The 15,883-nt window shown below is 40.6% G+C and overlaps 1 protein-coding gene across 2 annotated transcripts in view; it reads left to right on the forward strand.

Annotated features, from left to right (window-relative positions):
- Positions 1-15,450, forward strand: part of Ascc1 (activating signal cointegrator 1 complex subunit 1) — a 95,559-nt gene extending 80,109 nt beyond the window's left edge. For both annotated transcript variants that reach the window (XM_027931217.3, XM_027931216.2), the window contains exons 10-11: positions 13,782-13,939; positions 15,071-15,450. In XM_027931217.3, the coding sequence (XP_027787018.1) occupies positions 13,782-13,898 (117 nt within the window). In that variant the 3' untranslated portion in view covers positions 13,899-13,939; positions 15,071-15,450. The remainder of the gene's footprint in view (positions 1-13,781; positions 13,940-15,070) is intronic.
- Positions 15,451-15,883: the final 433 nt, after the last annotated feature.

Genomic DNA, 15,883 nt, shown 5'->3' on the forward strand with positions numbered 1-15,883 from the left:
AGCATTGATTACCAGTTTCTTAGATTGTAGTGGCCAACTCCTGTGGCGTGCATGGGCATGATAACCCTCTCTCTCTCTTCCAAAGCCTTGTGCTTATAAGACATCTAGTCACACCTTATGCAGAAGGAAAGGAGGCTCTCTGAACTGAATTATAGAAACCTAAGTGTGTGTCACAATCTATAAAGCTAGGGTGTTGTACTGAAGGCTTGTTTCCTATGGTTCTGACAGGGTGAAGTTTTTTGTGTGTCTTGTTGTCTAATGGAGTGACTTAGTTGAAAATAACTTAGTTGATTACATGTGGCAGTCTGTCTCCCATCTTGCAAGGAGCCATTCCAAGCCCAGCCATTCTTTGGGACAGTTACTATATGTATTACACCCTTTTCATTGCTTGATGTTGCCTAGGGCTATCTGATTTGCTAACTTCTGAATGCTCTCCTCAGGTTCCGGAAGTTGGAGTGGGGATAGGCTGGGGCTGATGACCTTGTGTTCTCCTCTCTCACCTTTTTTTTTTTTTTTTTCTGATTTTGTTGCCTTGCCACAATAGTCAGCACTCAGTGCTCAACCTCCCTCAAGCCCCAGACCAAAAAGTCGCCTCTGCTGTTGCTTCCTGTGCCCCCTCCAGAATTCACTTACAAGTACAAGAACTGTTTCTTGCAGAGATCAAGTACTTACCTTCTGTTGCATTTGTTTGGGGGACCCTGATGAGGAACATCTAAGGGAAGATGATCAGACAGGAAATAGAAAACGAAAGTGGTGACAAATTTTAATTAGCATTAGGGAGACTTATTGTGCAGCCCTCAGGCTTCATGCTCACAGGTGTAGGTGTTGAGGAATCTGCCAGCCAACAGCCACTGGAGCAGTTTTGTCCTGGTAAAGCAGGACAGAATCCATGCCTGAGGCAGAGCTTTCTGGAGAAAGAATTTTGCAGCAGGCTGAATTCTCAGGCACCATTTTTAAGGCCAATTCTGTGGAAAAGAGCAGTGTGTGTGGCATGTGCTGAGGCCCGTACAGGTGCTCCAGCTGTGCCAGCGTAGCCTCTTCTCTCCTCTGCTCCTCCCCCACCCCATGTTTTTTCTTGCTGTTTTTCAAAATTAAAAGTCTCTGCAGGGTGGGGAAGTCCCTTGGCATTTTGAATATTGAGGTGCTCAGCAAAACTGCCTGGCATCCTGTTTGTATATAGCAGTTTTAATTCACTCTCTAATAGGTCATTTGTCCTTACCAGCAGAGTCTTAAACTTGATAATCCTTACATCAGCAGTGAGGCTCAGGCCAAACATCAAAAGTGCAACCCTGAGTGATTATTTGAAGGAGGTTTTAAATCCTTCATTTCTGGCCCCATTTGTTGCCTCCTTAGGTCCAACCATTAACATTCCTCGTGCTCAACTGCAGCCAAGACAGGTGATTTGAGAGCACAGAATGGCTGAGGGAATTTTCTGCTCCCCTTCTGTGCAAGGAATGCCATCCCTGTCAGTGGAGATGGGGACTTGGGATCTGGGGACATACAAGCACTTTGGGACTGTTTTAATGGACATGTGTGAACCTGGAATGGCATGCTGATGGGTTGAAAAATGCTAGCTGTTCCACTGAGGTACGTGCAGCCTTTTGCTGCTTTCCTTATAGAGAGAACTGATGATGATAAGAATCACTCCTCCCACAGACTGGCCTTGGCTTTGCTTCTTGGATCTGAGGTGCCCTAGGTCTTCTACAAGTGCATCATGTCATCGTTTTATTGGCTTTCAGTAGCTTTTATTAATGAGTCATACCACTGATCATTGCAGGTTGAGATTTCAGATTAAAAGTAGCATCTTGGGCAGAGTTAAGTCTGTATTTGTAGATGCCTCTAGGATAGTGGCTACCTGCTGTGTTGTCTTTTATTCTGAAATAGATGTTCCTACCTTGGTCTTTAAAAATATCACAACCTTATGTGATCAGATTAGGATTGCAGAGACTATAAGCTGTCAGAGTTCCAAACAAACCATCTCCTTTTTTCTTTTAAGAAAACTCTGGTTTTTTAGCTTCTGGAATGATGAGTGGGAAGTTATAGGAACAATAATAGAGCTTACTATAGTTTAAATCTATGACATCCTTCAAACGCCCACGTGTTAAAGGCTTTGTCTCCAACTGTGGCGCTATTGGGAGTAGTGGGACCTTTAGGAGGTGGGGTCTAGTTGGGAAGTGAGGTCATTATTATACATATGAGGTCATTGGGGGTGTGCCCTTGGGAGAGGTCCTAGGACCCCAGCCCCTTCTTGTGTCTCTTTTTGCTTCTTGGCTGCCATGGAGTAAACCATTTCCTCCACCACATGTTCCTGCCAGGATGTACACACTGCCACAGGCCCAGAGCAGCAGGGCCAATGACCATAGACTGAAGCCTCACAAACCGTGAGCCAAAATAAATCTTTCCTCCACGTTGATTCACTCAGGTATTTTGTCAACATAACAAAAAGCTGATTAACACAGCTCAGAATTCCATCCTGTAGTAATTCTTACTGTAAAGTGTGAAACATCCGTGTATCGCGTCCCTTTTAGAGACAGAGGAATTGGGGAAGAGAGTGGCTCTGTGGTCATTCGTCAGAAAGCACTGAAGTCTAGTTTGCTCTAAGAACCTATTTATCCTCCTTTTCCAGTAAAATTTCTTTTTTTTTTCATTCCTTCTTCTCCCCTTCCTTCTCTTCCTCCCCTCCCTTGTTCCCTCCTTCTCTCCCTCTCTCTTTCCTTCCTAACTTTCTTGGTGTCAGTGGTGTTAGGAATCCACTCTAGGGCCTCATACTTGTACATGCTAGGCAAATCCTACCACTGAGCTACACTATCAGTCCAAATAAATTTCCAGCTGAAGGGTGTGCGTATGTGTATGTGAGGGCCATGACTTACCTTAGGGTTAATAGGCTCAGTTTTATTCTTTATATATATATATATATATATATATATATATATATATATATATATATACACACACACACACACACACACACACACACACACACGAGAGTAAAGTGTATTTTGACGTATTATACATATGTGGAATATAACTTATTCTAATTAGGATCCCCCCTTTTTTTAGTAGTCAATGGACCTTTATTTTATTTCTTTATATGTGGTGCTGAGAATGGAACCCAGTGCTTCACACATGCCAGGCAAGTGCTCTACTACTGAGCCACAACCCCAGCCCCAGGATCCCATTCTTAAAAATTCACTAGTTCAACTTTATTCTTGTGATGATATTTAGAAGTGATCCAAATGAATGCAGCCATATTTTTTAAGTAGACAGGAGGTTTTTGTCCTGCATGTGCTGGATTTCCATCTCTTTCTTGCCTCTGCATGCCCCCATGCTTGCTCTCATCAGAAATATTCTTGCATGTGGCCAGAAGAAAAATGCAAGTTATGGGAAAGCTTGAAAATTTGAATTGTCCAATATCTTGGCAGAAACTTAGCATCATTTTTTAGGTTTGGGGAAATTTAACAAACAGAAATTTGAATCAGACTTACTTGTGGAAAAAAAGAAAACTTATTTGTGATCTTAATTCTAAGTGAGATTAGTAATATGACATGAATAACCTTTTTGTTTTCAAAATCTATTATATTTGTAGTCTGTTTACATATCTTTCTGTTTACTATCTAAAGTCTTATTCATCTAATACCTAGAGGCCTTTTTCATGAAGAATGCTTCTGAAATTTACCATCGTTTGTTTTGTGGTTTTTCAGTTAGAATCTTCCTAGGACTGTGATTATAGCTTTTTACATAATTTGTTTCTCATTCTTGGTTACTGTACTAAGTAAACACTTTCTCTTCTCTGATTGCATAGTGTAGCCTGAGGATGGAACTTCTTCTCCATGTGGCATTCTTTGGTACAGATTTGTTATTCCACTTGAGAGGCACACACTACTGCCTTGTCACATCTTTCTGTTGGCCTGTATCCTAGGCCTGGTCCCAGGAACTCTTAAATGTATCTCACAATGTTAGTGATCCAAGCCTGTCTGTCTGTTATCTTTTGAGTGGGTGTAGTATTGCTCTGCTCTGGTTTACATCAGAGCAATTTTTTGAAGGGTTAATGAGCTGGGCTTCATAAGACTTTTAGATCCTTAGATGAAAGGTGTTATTTAACCACAGCAAGACTTTGTCCTGGGAGTGCTTTCCCAAAGAGCTCAAAGTGCTTGTCAGACTGTCTTCACTCATCCTCTTACTGTCCTGGTAGAGAGGCAAGTGGTTAAGCATTATGATTAACTATGAAATAGTGTTATTACTGTTACTTTTATGTGTAAATGGGGTAATTGTGCAACGTAGGAGTTGGTAAAACAGATTATGGAAGAAAAACACTGGGAAAATTTCAAATTAAGCCTGTACTTACTGTTCCTGTTTGTGCTACTTTGGGTTTCAGAAGTCTAATGGCAGACATGGAAACAGTAGAAAGCATTCTTTCTTAGGAAGTGGGACTTAGTACATCCTTCTCAATATTTGCATTAACGAACCACTTGTACTTGTTTTCAGTTATACCAAATATTACATAGTATACAAGAATGGCTAATAAAGTGCATAGGATTTATGTGTATGTGTGTATTTAAAAACAAAATTTGTGGTGCTGATTGAACCTAAGCCTTGCACATGCTACGCAAGACCTATACCCGCAGCCCCATCATATATTTTGAATTTGGGACTTTTAAAACAGACACTCCTTTTGTGTATGTGGTACTAGATATTGATTCCATGGCCTTGTGCATGCTAGTTAAGTGTTCTACCACTAAGTATATACCTCTAGCATTTTTAATTTTTTTATTTTGAGTCAGAGTCTAAGTTCTTAAGTTGCTGAGGCTTCTTGAACTTGCCATCCTCCTGCCGCAGCCTTCTGAGTAGCTGGTATTACAGGTGTCCACCACTGCATCCAGTCTGAATTTCCTCTTATCAAAGTTTAAGTCATGTTTGGACCACAGATAATTCACTGAGGCCACCAGCATCAGAAGTAGATTTTCTTAAAGAAGGGATCTTTAGCAGGGTGTGGTGGCACACAACTATAATCCCAGGAATTTGGGAGGCTGAGGCAGGAGGATTGCAAGTTTGAGGCCAGCCTCAGCAATTTAGGGGAAACCCTGTCTCAAAACTAAAAACAAGAAGGTCTGGGGATATAACTCAGTGGTAGTGTGCCCTGGGTTCAACAGTAACAGAAAAGGAGGATGGATCTTTGAGCAGTGTGATCACTACTGTTACCAGAGCCCTAGGCTAGAGGGTTGACTCTGAGGATCTACTAAGTTAAGTCTGGCCACTCACCCCAAAAACCAAACAGAAAAGGAAATGATGAGAAGCATGAAAGGAACTTTAATCAGTGTGACTATTTAGGGAAGACAAGGGAATGCTTTTTGTTTGCCCTGTCTTTGAGGGATTCACAACAGCTTTGAGGTTTTATAAAAAGGGGAATGAGGGCAAGAATGGAGGGTTTGCATAGCCGGAGGGTTTTCACAGTTGCCAATGAGGTGATCTTGATGAGATGTGGTCTGGTCCATAATTAATCTCAGGATTGGGGGCGGGTGTGCTTCTCCTGGATAAGAAAGTTGCTCTTGCCTGGGGAGTGGTAGCTTCCACTCATCACAAGGTGTTTATTGGGTCAGACCTTGTCCCTGAAATTCAAGATGACTGAAGTAAAAAAGATGGATGCAAGATGGTGGCAGAAATGCCAAGTCTTTAATCCTGCTTTTAGCCACTCATCAGACATTTGCAGGCAGAAGTAAAGGATCTAATGCCTTGTTGCACTACATTTTCTAAGATGGAAGAAAGAGGATGAGCTTCATTTTGGAACCATATGTGCCAGGGTCCCCAGCAGAGTCTCCATTATACTATTGAGAATTGGCCTTTATTTGATTTTATAGCTTGAGGTCATGTCACCATAGAAGAGATGTCTCTGAGAAAGGGTCCTGAGGAATTCCTGGAGAAGAGGGGAACTTGACTTAGGGCATGTGGGGTCCTTGATATACACAATGAAAGAACATTTCAGCACATGTCAGTAGAGACAAAGATTTATTTAGGAAAGCAGGGAGTACACATTCAAGGGGGACTGTGGGCCATCTTGGGAGTGAAAGACACCTTCAATGGGTTTGTAAGCTCTTTTAAAGGAAACTTGGTGAAGGGTAGGTATGGTAAGGCATGTGAGGATGACATCAGTCTGGTCGTTTTCAGGTTCCTTAGGCTAATGTGGTCTCCATTATCTGATCATTAAATAGTGTTGGAAAGTCCCCTAAATTATAGGTCTCTTAAAATGTCATATCTCTTTTAATCTGTTTATTGGTGGGCTAATTAACAGTGCATGGGATAATTTTCATAAGTGGGTGAATTTACAATAACTCTCAGGTGTTTATTGGGTCAGACCTCAGGTTTACAGATTTCCCAGAAATGTGGCAGTGTGCAACAGGCAGAGAGAGACTAGCTTAGGGTGTGACAGGCCTGGAAAGGTTTACAGAACTTTAAGATTATATTTCTTTGCTGGATATGGGGGTGATGCCTATAATCCCAGCTACTCAGGAGACTGAGGCAGGAAGATCACAAGTTTGAGGCCCGCCTTGGCAACTTAGTGAGACCCTGTCTCAAAATAAGGGCTGGAGATATAGCTCAGTGGTTTAGTTCAGTTACTTAAAAAGTAAAATAATATGATTTTTGTCCTTTAAGCTTTACTCTACCTATTTCTTATGTTTTTTATCCTACCTTGGTCACAGATATGAGGTTCCTCTCTACCTTTTGTCCCACCTCTGGGATTTCCAATCTCAGTTTTGCAGCCTCTGTGCATTTGGAGTTATTTCTGGTCTTTGATGTTTGTGACACCCAGTGTGAGAGGAAGGAGTAGGATATTTGAAATGAATGCAAGGGAAAAATGAGCTCAGTTAGCCCTTAAATCTTGCCATTTGTTTTCTTTCAGTGTATACCATTATATTGCCAGAAATCAATAATTCCCTGTGTGCTCTCCCTAGGAAACAAACATCTGCAAACTAAAAATGGTAGGCTCAGATCATGTGAACAGGGAACAGCTAGGATGGTTGAACTTTATCTTGCAGTTCTTTGTCAAGGAATCCTTGGTTTTGACACAAAATGTTTCATCTCAGTGGACCTCAGTTCTCTCTTTGCTTGGTGATAGGAAAAGTTTGCTTAATTTTCAGTGGTACTGTGCGTACACAATAAAGGAGAGTAGCTGTCTGGCTCTGCAATTTTCAAAATGTCATACTGATTTTGGTATTAAATTTTCTTCTTAGGGCTAGGGTTGTGGCTCAACCGTAGAGTGCCCACGTAACACGTGCGGAGCCCTGGGTTTGATCCTCAGCACCACATAAAAATAAATAAATAAAATAAAGGTATTGTGTCTTACTACAACTAAAAAATAAATATTAAAGAAAAAATTTCTCCTTAAATCATCCAAGTCAATGCTTAATATTGACTAGTTGATATGACAAATACTGACAGTCTTAAATTATTTATACATATCACACACACACACACACACTTTTTTTTTTTGGTACTGGGGATTGACTCCAGGAACACTCTGTTACTAAGCTATATCCTCAGTCCTTTTTATTTTTGGACGGAGAGTCTTGCTAAGTTGCTGAGGTGGGATTGTAGGCATGTGCCACCATGCCTGGCTCTTAAATTCTGTTTTTATTTCCTTATCAAATATTTGTTTTGTGGTTTGTGTTGCTATTCATTGTTATGTTCCTGTGGAGTAGGTTAGTTCTGTGCATGTGTGTCAGAGAAGAATGTTTTCATAAAGAAGGTGGTTTAGGTTTCAAAATCCCAAGGGAATTGTTATAAAACAACAGAGAGGAGAAAAAGCTCAGTGTGACTTAAATACCGTGACTAGGTTCTTTTTTAATTTTAAAATTTCTTATTAGATCTGTTATTTTCTAAACAATAGAACACTTTGCCTTTCATGAACTACTTTAGCTTCAAAAGAACAACCAAATTTCTTTTTTTAAACTTGTAGTTTAAGCGTTTTTCTCTTTCCCTATTCAAGTACTTAATTAAATGGAGCCGTTAGGTTGATTTGTACTTATTTTCATCTAGAATTCAATTAAAATTCTTCCAGCTGATCTAGAGCCATCTGACTCTTAAACAAGGTCCAGGAAAGAGGTGGCAGTGAAAGCCAAAGAATGTGTTTCTGTCAGTCTTTGGGAGTTGTCTGGTGTCAGTCTTCCTCCCTGTGGTTCAATGGGGTCATGTTTTAAAGCTGCCGTGGTGAGGGTAGTAGAGTACGGGGTCAGAGGGCTCAGATTCTAGAGTTATTCTGTCTGGGGTCAATCTCAATTTTCTGCCCTACTTTGGAGGAAAGGAAAGGTTTCTTTTCTCTCCCATCACTAGGTTCAAGGCTGAAAACCCTGAAACTAAAGACAGATTAATAAGAATAAATCATTCAGCCCTAGTTTTACATGCCACGAAGAGTTTAGAAATGAAAACCCAAAGAAACAGGTGAACTTATATATTTTTATACTTAGAGTTGATGAAGAAAAGTATATATCTATATATCTGTATTTATGTGTGTGTGTGTGTGTGTGTGTGTGTGTGTGTCCATCCACTTCTGGTCTATTCTCTCATGTGATAGGATGGGATTCCTAGGGAAGAATTTCCTTCAGACAGATAAGAGAACATCAGAGAGCCCCTCCCAGAGCTTCCAAAGGAGAAACAAGTGATGGTCAGAGAGGCCTTGATTCTAAGGCAGCTTCTAAGAAAGCCCTTCCAGTCTCCTTCAGCTCAAAGTGCTCAACATGCCAAAGCTCCAAAACTTGAACATCAAGTGCTCAGTAATATTCCACAACAGGAACTGGAGCAAAGAAGGGAAGCTAGGTTTTGACAAAGTATCCGTATCATCTTCTGAGCCCCAACACCAGCAAGGCCTATTTGTTCAGATATTTGTTTCTTCTTTGTATCTGTATCTGAGTCCTTCACAGATAAGGATATTCTTTTCTCCTCATCTGGAAAGGGCATCTCTCCAAAGAGGGGAGAAGAACAGTGGAAGGCAAAAAAGACCTTTCTGCTCCTGCTGCTCTCTCAGACACCACAGTGTGTATTGAGGGCAGTCTATTCAGAACCCTTTGAACTTGCTGAGTGCCTTCCAAACCACAGGTTCACTTATAAAATGTGGGTTCATAGTAGCGTCTGCCTCTTAACAGTTGTGAGGCTTTCATGGAGTGTCCTCAGCATGACACCCGGCACACGGGCTTGCTCATAAATGCTGGCTCTTGTGATCCATATTTTATTAGTGCTGTTGTCAGTCCTAATACATTTTTATGGCTCACCTTTATATTTTAATATATAACAGTATTGGCATTAGGTCACTTTATTTTAAAAACCTTGTGTTATGAAAAATGTGAATTTGTAAAAATTTAAATTTAAATTGACATGGTAAACATCAGAAGCAAAGTCAAAAAGATAAATGACAAACTGGGGGAATCTATATTTGCAATTTGGAACACAGACAAGGGGTTCATTTCTCTAATGTATAAAGAACTACAATTCACCAAAAAAAAGCGGACAGTTGTAAAACTCTTTATGATGATATATTTCCACTTAACTGTGCTCAGATTTCATGTCTTTAACACTTATTCTCAGTCTATCATATCATAGCTGGAAGCACATACAGCTAGAGATACAGCCGTGGTGTATAAACAGACCTGCGTTTTATTTCCCCCATAAAATAGCTCCTTCTCAGAAATGCTCCGTTGCTGTCCTCCACTTAGGCTGATTTTCCCTTGCTCTTCCTTGTCTTAAAGTTACCTAGGATTCTCTGCTTCCTCTCTAGGATTTCATGTTTGCTCCAGCCTTTGCCTTGCGGCCGTTAGTCAAGAGAGACACCATCTGCCTCATGACTGAGCCACTGCCACGGTCTCCTTGCCCTTCCCTTGTTTCCTTCTCCAAGCAGCACAGTGTACAATACCAGGATAATCTCCCTAAACATCCTTTTCATCAACCTACTGAAAGACCTTTGGTGGATTTTCACCAGCTAGGATGAAGTCTAATTTGTGAACCTGACCTTCAGGGTTCACCTTTATCTGTTTCTCCCTCCTTGGGTTTTTCTCACTGCCTCTTTGCAGGACTCCTTCAAACATCTAGACTGTTTACTTGGCCTGGCCCACAGTGCCCATTTGTGCCTTCATTCCCCCAACCTCCATCCAGTACTTGTCGTGAGGCCCAGCTCAGTTCCAGTCTGTCTTTCCTAGGGGCGTCAGCCCTCGGCGTCCATTGTTTCCTTGCCTCTGGTGTATTTGTTGAGTGCCTGTACTTCTCATCTCATACTAAATCTCTGTTGTAATATTCTTTTAGGTAAATTTTTATTGAAATGGAACACACATATGGAAAAGCATGCAGATCCTAAAGAAAAGCACTCAGTGACTTTACATAAGGCGAACATACCCACATCAGCATTCCTTTCTTCTGATTCACACTCTGTCTCCCAAAGATCTGGGAGACAGAACCATATCATTTGCCTCTGCATGAAAATGCTTAACATGAAGTGCTCAGTAATATTCCACATTGGGAACCAGAGCTAGGAAAGAAACTTGGGTTTTTGACAGATAAGACACAGGTAGAAATTTGAAGGACTTCATAAAATTTGCATTACTTACTACAAATTCTTTCTTGACAAATAGTTAGAATTGAAATATATTCCCCCTCCTCCCTTGATTAGAGGTAATATCATTTTGGTTAGTTCTGTTCAGGAATTCCTTGATAGTAACCTATAAATCAAACCTTTGAATCCAGTTTAGACATTACAATATTATTGTTTCTCTTTTAGACATATAGATATACACAAACACCTGTGTGTACATCTTTGTATCTGTATCTGAGTCCTTCACAGATAAGGATAGCATTAGTTCTCATTTTGCCCAACAAATATTTATTGATCATTTTCCCCCAACAATATTTATTGATCTTTTAAAAAATTTTTAGTTGTAAATAAACACAGTGTCTTTATTTTTATGTATTTATGTATTTATTTATTTATTTTAGGTGGACACAATACCTTTATTTTTATGTGGTGCTGAGGATCAGACCCAGAGCCTCCTGCATGCCAGGCAAGCAGTCTACCACTGAGCTACAACCCCAGCCCTTATTGATCTTATTTATTGGTCATACTATTACAGCATATAGTGAGATTCAGCTCCTCCCTCCACAGGGCTTATAGTCTAGTATGTCATTGGAAATAATTGATAGAACTTAAAGAAAGGCTTACCACTAAAAATATAACAATGATTAAACAAGAAAATAACTGAAAATTATTTCTAAAGAATCTGTTACAAAGTCATCATAGCTATTCGGAGAGAATAAGAACGCAGAGATAGGAAGGGCTAAAATGAAGATTGGCACTGCCGTGGGGGCTTCTATATAACAAATCCATTTGATGTAATGTTATCAAAAGGTATGAAAGAAGATGGCAGCTTAAAGGTCAATACAAGGTTAAGGACTGCTGAGAGATCTCTAGGCATATACCTGTAAGTCCAGCAACTTGGGAGGTTGAGGCAGGAAGATCAAAAGTTTGAAGCCAGCCTTGGCAACTTAGCAAGATCCTGTCTCAAAAAGGGAGGGTGGGAACTGGAGTTGTGGCTCAGTGGTTTAGTACCCATGGGTTCAATCCCCAATACCACCAAAAATATTATTAGAAATTTTCTAATTTTCAGTAGCATTTTAGTATTTATAAGACACTTTTACTTGTTCTTCTTATTGGATTTCTGCCCATTATGATATTTTACCCCAATGGGGTTGGTACAGTAAGTGACATACCCTTCCTACTTGGTCACATGAATGTTTAGAATCCGACTTTAGCACTCTTTTCACAGCTTGTGTTGGCCTTAATGAAGTATGAGAATTTATGTTCAGCTTTTTCATACTTTTTGTAAATACTGTGTTGATATCACATCCAGTTACCTTTATTATCAACTTGTTTTACTATTTCCTTTCAACCTGAAGCAAGAGATTCTCCTTGGCAGATCATGTTGTTTTAAGGTCACGCACATAAGGCAAAATCAAGGCACAGGTAGGTCACTTCCAGCTCCTCCCTGTGGCATCTCCATTACTTGGAAACATAGGCCAAGAGAGAAGGTAGAGGACCCATAGGCTGTCAATCCTTTAAAAGTAACTTGTTGAAAGTACTATGAGCTCACTTTTAATTTTGTTTTGTCTTGTCTTTTATTGCCTCTTTGGTTATATCTTTTCTGTACCTAGAAAGCTTCAGTTTGCAAAGTCGTAAATCTGTCAAGTCTCATTGACGTGGCTTTCACTTCAAATTAATGTTCAGCAAAGGGATTAGCAGATAACTCTTTCAGATTCCTGAATTCCTTTACAGAAAAGGGTGGATATGGTTTGAACAGGCTGCCCGAGCCAGGAAGAGAAGTTAATTGTGTAGATCAATATAGGCGAGAGCTGGTCACCTTTCTGAAAAACAAGACATTGCAGCACACAACCTCCAAATAGATCTTTGAGGTCAAGTTGATGTCATGTTGAAGAATCAATATTTACTGGGCTTTGTAAAGTTAGCCTTTAATGAACCTCAGGCATGTTTCTAGGCCATTAATTGCAGGAAGAGGTGACAGTGACTGAAGTTCATGAGTATGGGAGGTGGTATAAATCAGAAGTGAAGAGATGGTCACTTGTCAGTGTGCAAAGCCCCACCCCAGGTTCCACTCAAGCATTGTTTGTACGTGTATTGAAAGGCATTTTTAGGGCAGGAGTGTAGGTTAGTGGTAGAATGTGTACTTAGTGTGCTCAAGGTCCTGGGTTTGATCCCCAGCACCAGAAGAAAGGGAGGGAGAAAGGCTGACTTTCTTGGGATCTTACTGACATTTTAAGAAAGAGCAATTCTTGCATCCAAACAGAAGGTAAGATCTTTATTCTTTGACACTCATTATCCAAGCACTGTGTCATTTTTCTGTGACATTTTCTGATGTCATTTTGGATTCTGCCTTATAAATGTGCTAATCACAAGGTCAGGTCCCTCTTAGAGAATAGATCCTCCCTTCTTCGAACACATTTGAAAGCTTTTATAGAGAATTGTAATAGAGAGCATTTACCTGAAGATGCTGGCTTGAATCCCTATCTAGTTAAAGGTTTTTAATAAATAATTATCTTTGCCCTTGTTATGTCCTGCAGTGGAATGTCCCTCTGGTTGTTTTCTGTGTCCCTCACTGGACTGTCCAAATCATTTGTGGGTCAGGAGCCTCATCTTGTATTTACGTTAGTCATTGCTCCTAATAACTGTAGTTGACAAGGGAAAGCAACGCCTTGTATCAAGTTTTATCCTGACTGCAGCAAAAATAAGTTACTAAGGAGTCTTACTTGGTGAGTAACTGCAAGTGAGAAGCAACTTTGTCAGGCCCTTTGAATCTGGGCGTGCCTCTTGATGTTTGTTGCAAGTTCTTGGTCATTTCTGCTCAATAGAGAAGTTATTTGACTTTCCAGGTCCCTTTCTGTGGTGCATTTTGCCAGGGGAGACTTTAGGATTAATCACAGGGAAGAACTGGCTGTTCTTTTCTCACTCCTCTCCAAGATAATTATTCAGAATAAATACTGAAAAGAAAGTCAGGAGAGGTTTGTTGCTATTATTCTGGTTTGGTGTTTTAACAGGAGAGCCCCATGGCTGTGTCCCAGCTACTAGGGAGGCTGAGGCAGTAGGACCACAAGTTTGAGGACCCTGTGGGTAACTTAGCAGACTGTCTTAAAATAAAAAAAAAATTTAAAAAAGAGAGAGAGAGAGAACCTGATATTTAATATATTCATTTGTAATTCTCTTTATTCATTCTGGGTTGTCAATTCTTCCTTTGCAGTTGTTTGAGAACTTCTACTTTGGTTCCCTAAAGCTCAATTCCATTCACATCTCTCAGAGGTTCACAGTAGACAGCTTTGGAAACTATGCCTCCTGTGGACAAATTGACTTCTCCTGAGGTGGATCTTGGGAAGCTCTGGAAACTGAACATCTTATGAGGTGCTGAAGAAGAGTGTATTCACTTTAATTGCCAATTGGGGGTGGTGGTGGTGGAATTCTGGATGGTGATTTCCCTGGGTGGTTCCCCCCTGGACTCACCGCTGCCTTTAATGTTCAGCCACAGTCACCACATGGTCAGCCAGATGGTTGTGGGCACAAGGTAGTTGTTAGCTTATTCTTCTTTTTCTTCAATTTTTTAAAATACATATAACATAAACTATTGACATAAATCTTAACCTTTTTTTTTTTTTTGGCACCAGGGATTGAACTCAGGGGCACTCAACCACAGAACCACATCCCCAGCCCTATTTTGTATTTTATTTAGAGACAGGGTCTCACTGAGTTGCTTAGCACTTTGCCATTGCTGAGGCTGGCTTGGGACTCACAATCCTCCTGTCTCAACCTCCTAAGCCACTGGTATTACAGGCGTGCACCACCACTTCCAGCAATCTTAAATCATTTTTTTAAAAAAATATTTTTAGTTGTAGAGGGACACAATACCTTTATTTTGTTTGTTTAGTTTTTTTTTTTGTTGTTGTTTTTGCAGTGTGGTGCTGGGGATCCAACCCAGTGCCTCACGCGTGCTAGGCAAGCACTCTTCCACTGAGCCACAACCCCAGCCCTTAACCATTTTTAAGTGTACAATTCAGTGTTATTAAATACATGCATAATGTGCAAACATCACCATCTCCAGAACTTTTGAGTCTTGTAAAACTTGAAACTACACCATTAAGCCATACTCCCCATTGCCCACTCTCCACCCTAACAACTGCCATTCTGCTGTCTTATGGTTTTGACTGCGCTAAGCATCTCATATAAGTGAAATTCTCAGTATTTGTCTTTGACTGGCTTATCTCACTTAGTGTAACATTCCCAGCGTTCACACAGGTTGCCTCATATTACAGGATTTCCTTCCTTTTTAAAAGATGAATAATATTCCATCATTCATACATAATTTACCACCAATAATTTCATCTTGAGCAATCTCAAGTTTGTCAAATCTGTCCATTTTCTTTTGAAGTTAGTCCTTAAAATATTTGTTGGGTTTCTGTACCTCCGCCCCATCCCCACCCTGGCCTTCCTCTGCCCCCTGTGGAGTTGTACTGTAGCTCTTTTTTGTTTACTTCTCAGGGCAGCAGCAAGGAAATGATGATATCAGCAGACTGTGCGAAGTATGCTGGAAGAATGTCCTCGGCAGAAGGCGCCTGCTTCTTTCGGCAGAGCAACAGAGGGAGGGGTGCCCCCAGCATGGCTTGCCAGCTGTCCCATCAGTCCTCCCAGGTGCTCTGCTGGGGAGCTCCAGTCCTCCTCCCTCATTGCAGTCTTTCTCCCTACATGTCCCCTCCTTCCTCGTTTCTTCTTTCCTTAATCTTGAGTTTTATTTTCCGTTCTGTAAGTCTCAAACCTGTGTGTCTGGGGAGCTACATTGTGAGGACTGTGTCTAACCACATTCAGGGATCTATCAGTGGGATTGCACAGGTCATTTGTGAATAAATGAATTTGCAAAGTAACTGCGTTTTCTATTAGTATCGTCACTTAGTTTTAATTTGGCTCCCTTAGTGTTGCCCTTACTCCTTCACCACATAGCTGTATCATTCCTGCAGGACTTACATATTGGTGCCTGCACAGGTTGGGTTTTTCCCAAAAGGCCTTCTCTTTCTACTGGTGATACTCATTTTTTATTTAAATTGAGAATTCACCTCACCTTACACTGTCAGGTGCCATATGGCAATTTGTGCTCCTAGTGATGGCACTGAGCCGTGATGCAACCTAGGAGTTCAGTGTCCCTTCTCAGTCCTGTCTCTCCCCAGTGCTTCTCTTATAAACCCTTGGGTAGCCTTGGCTGGGGATTAAGATGTCTTTTTTTGGGTATCAAAAATTTATGACTTATGTTTACAGGAAATTTTTTTAAAAATTTTAAAAGCTGGGTGTGATGCACATGTA

The sequence above is a fragment of the Marmota flaviventris genome, chromosome 4, assembly GCF_047511675.1.
Source record: "Marmota flaviventris isolate mMarFla1 chromosome 4, mMarFla1.hap1, whole genome shotgun sequence".
Classification (NCBI taxonomy): Eukaryota; Metazoa; Chordata; class Mammalia; order Rodentia; family Sciuridae; genus Marmota; species Marmota flaviventris.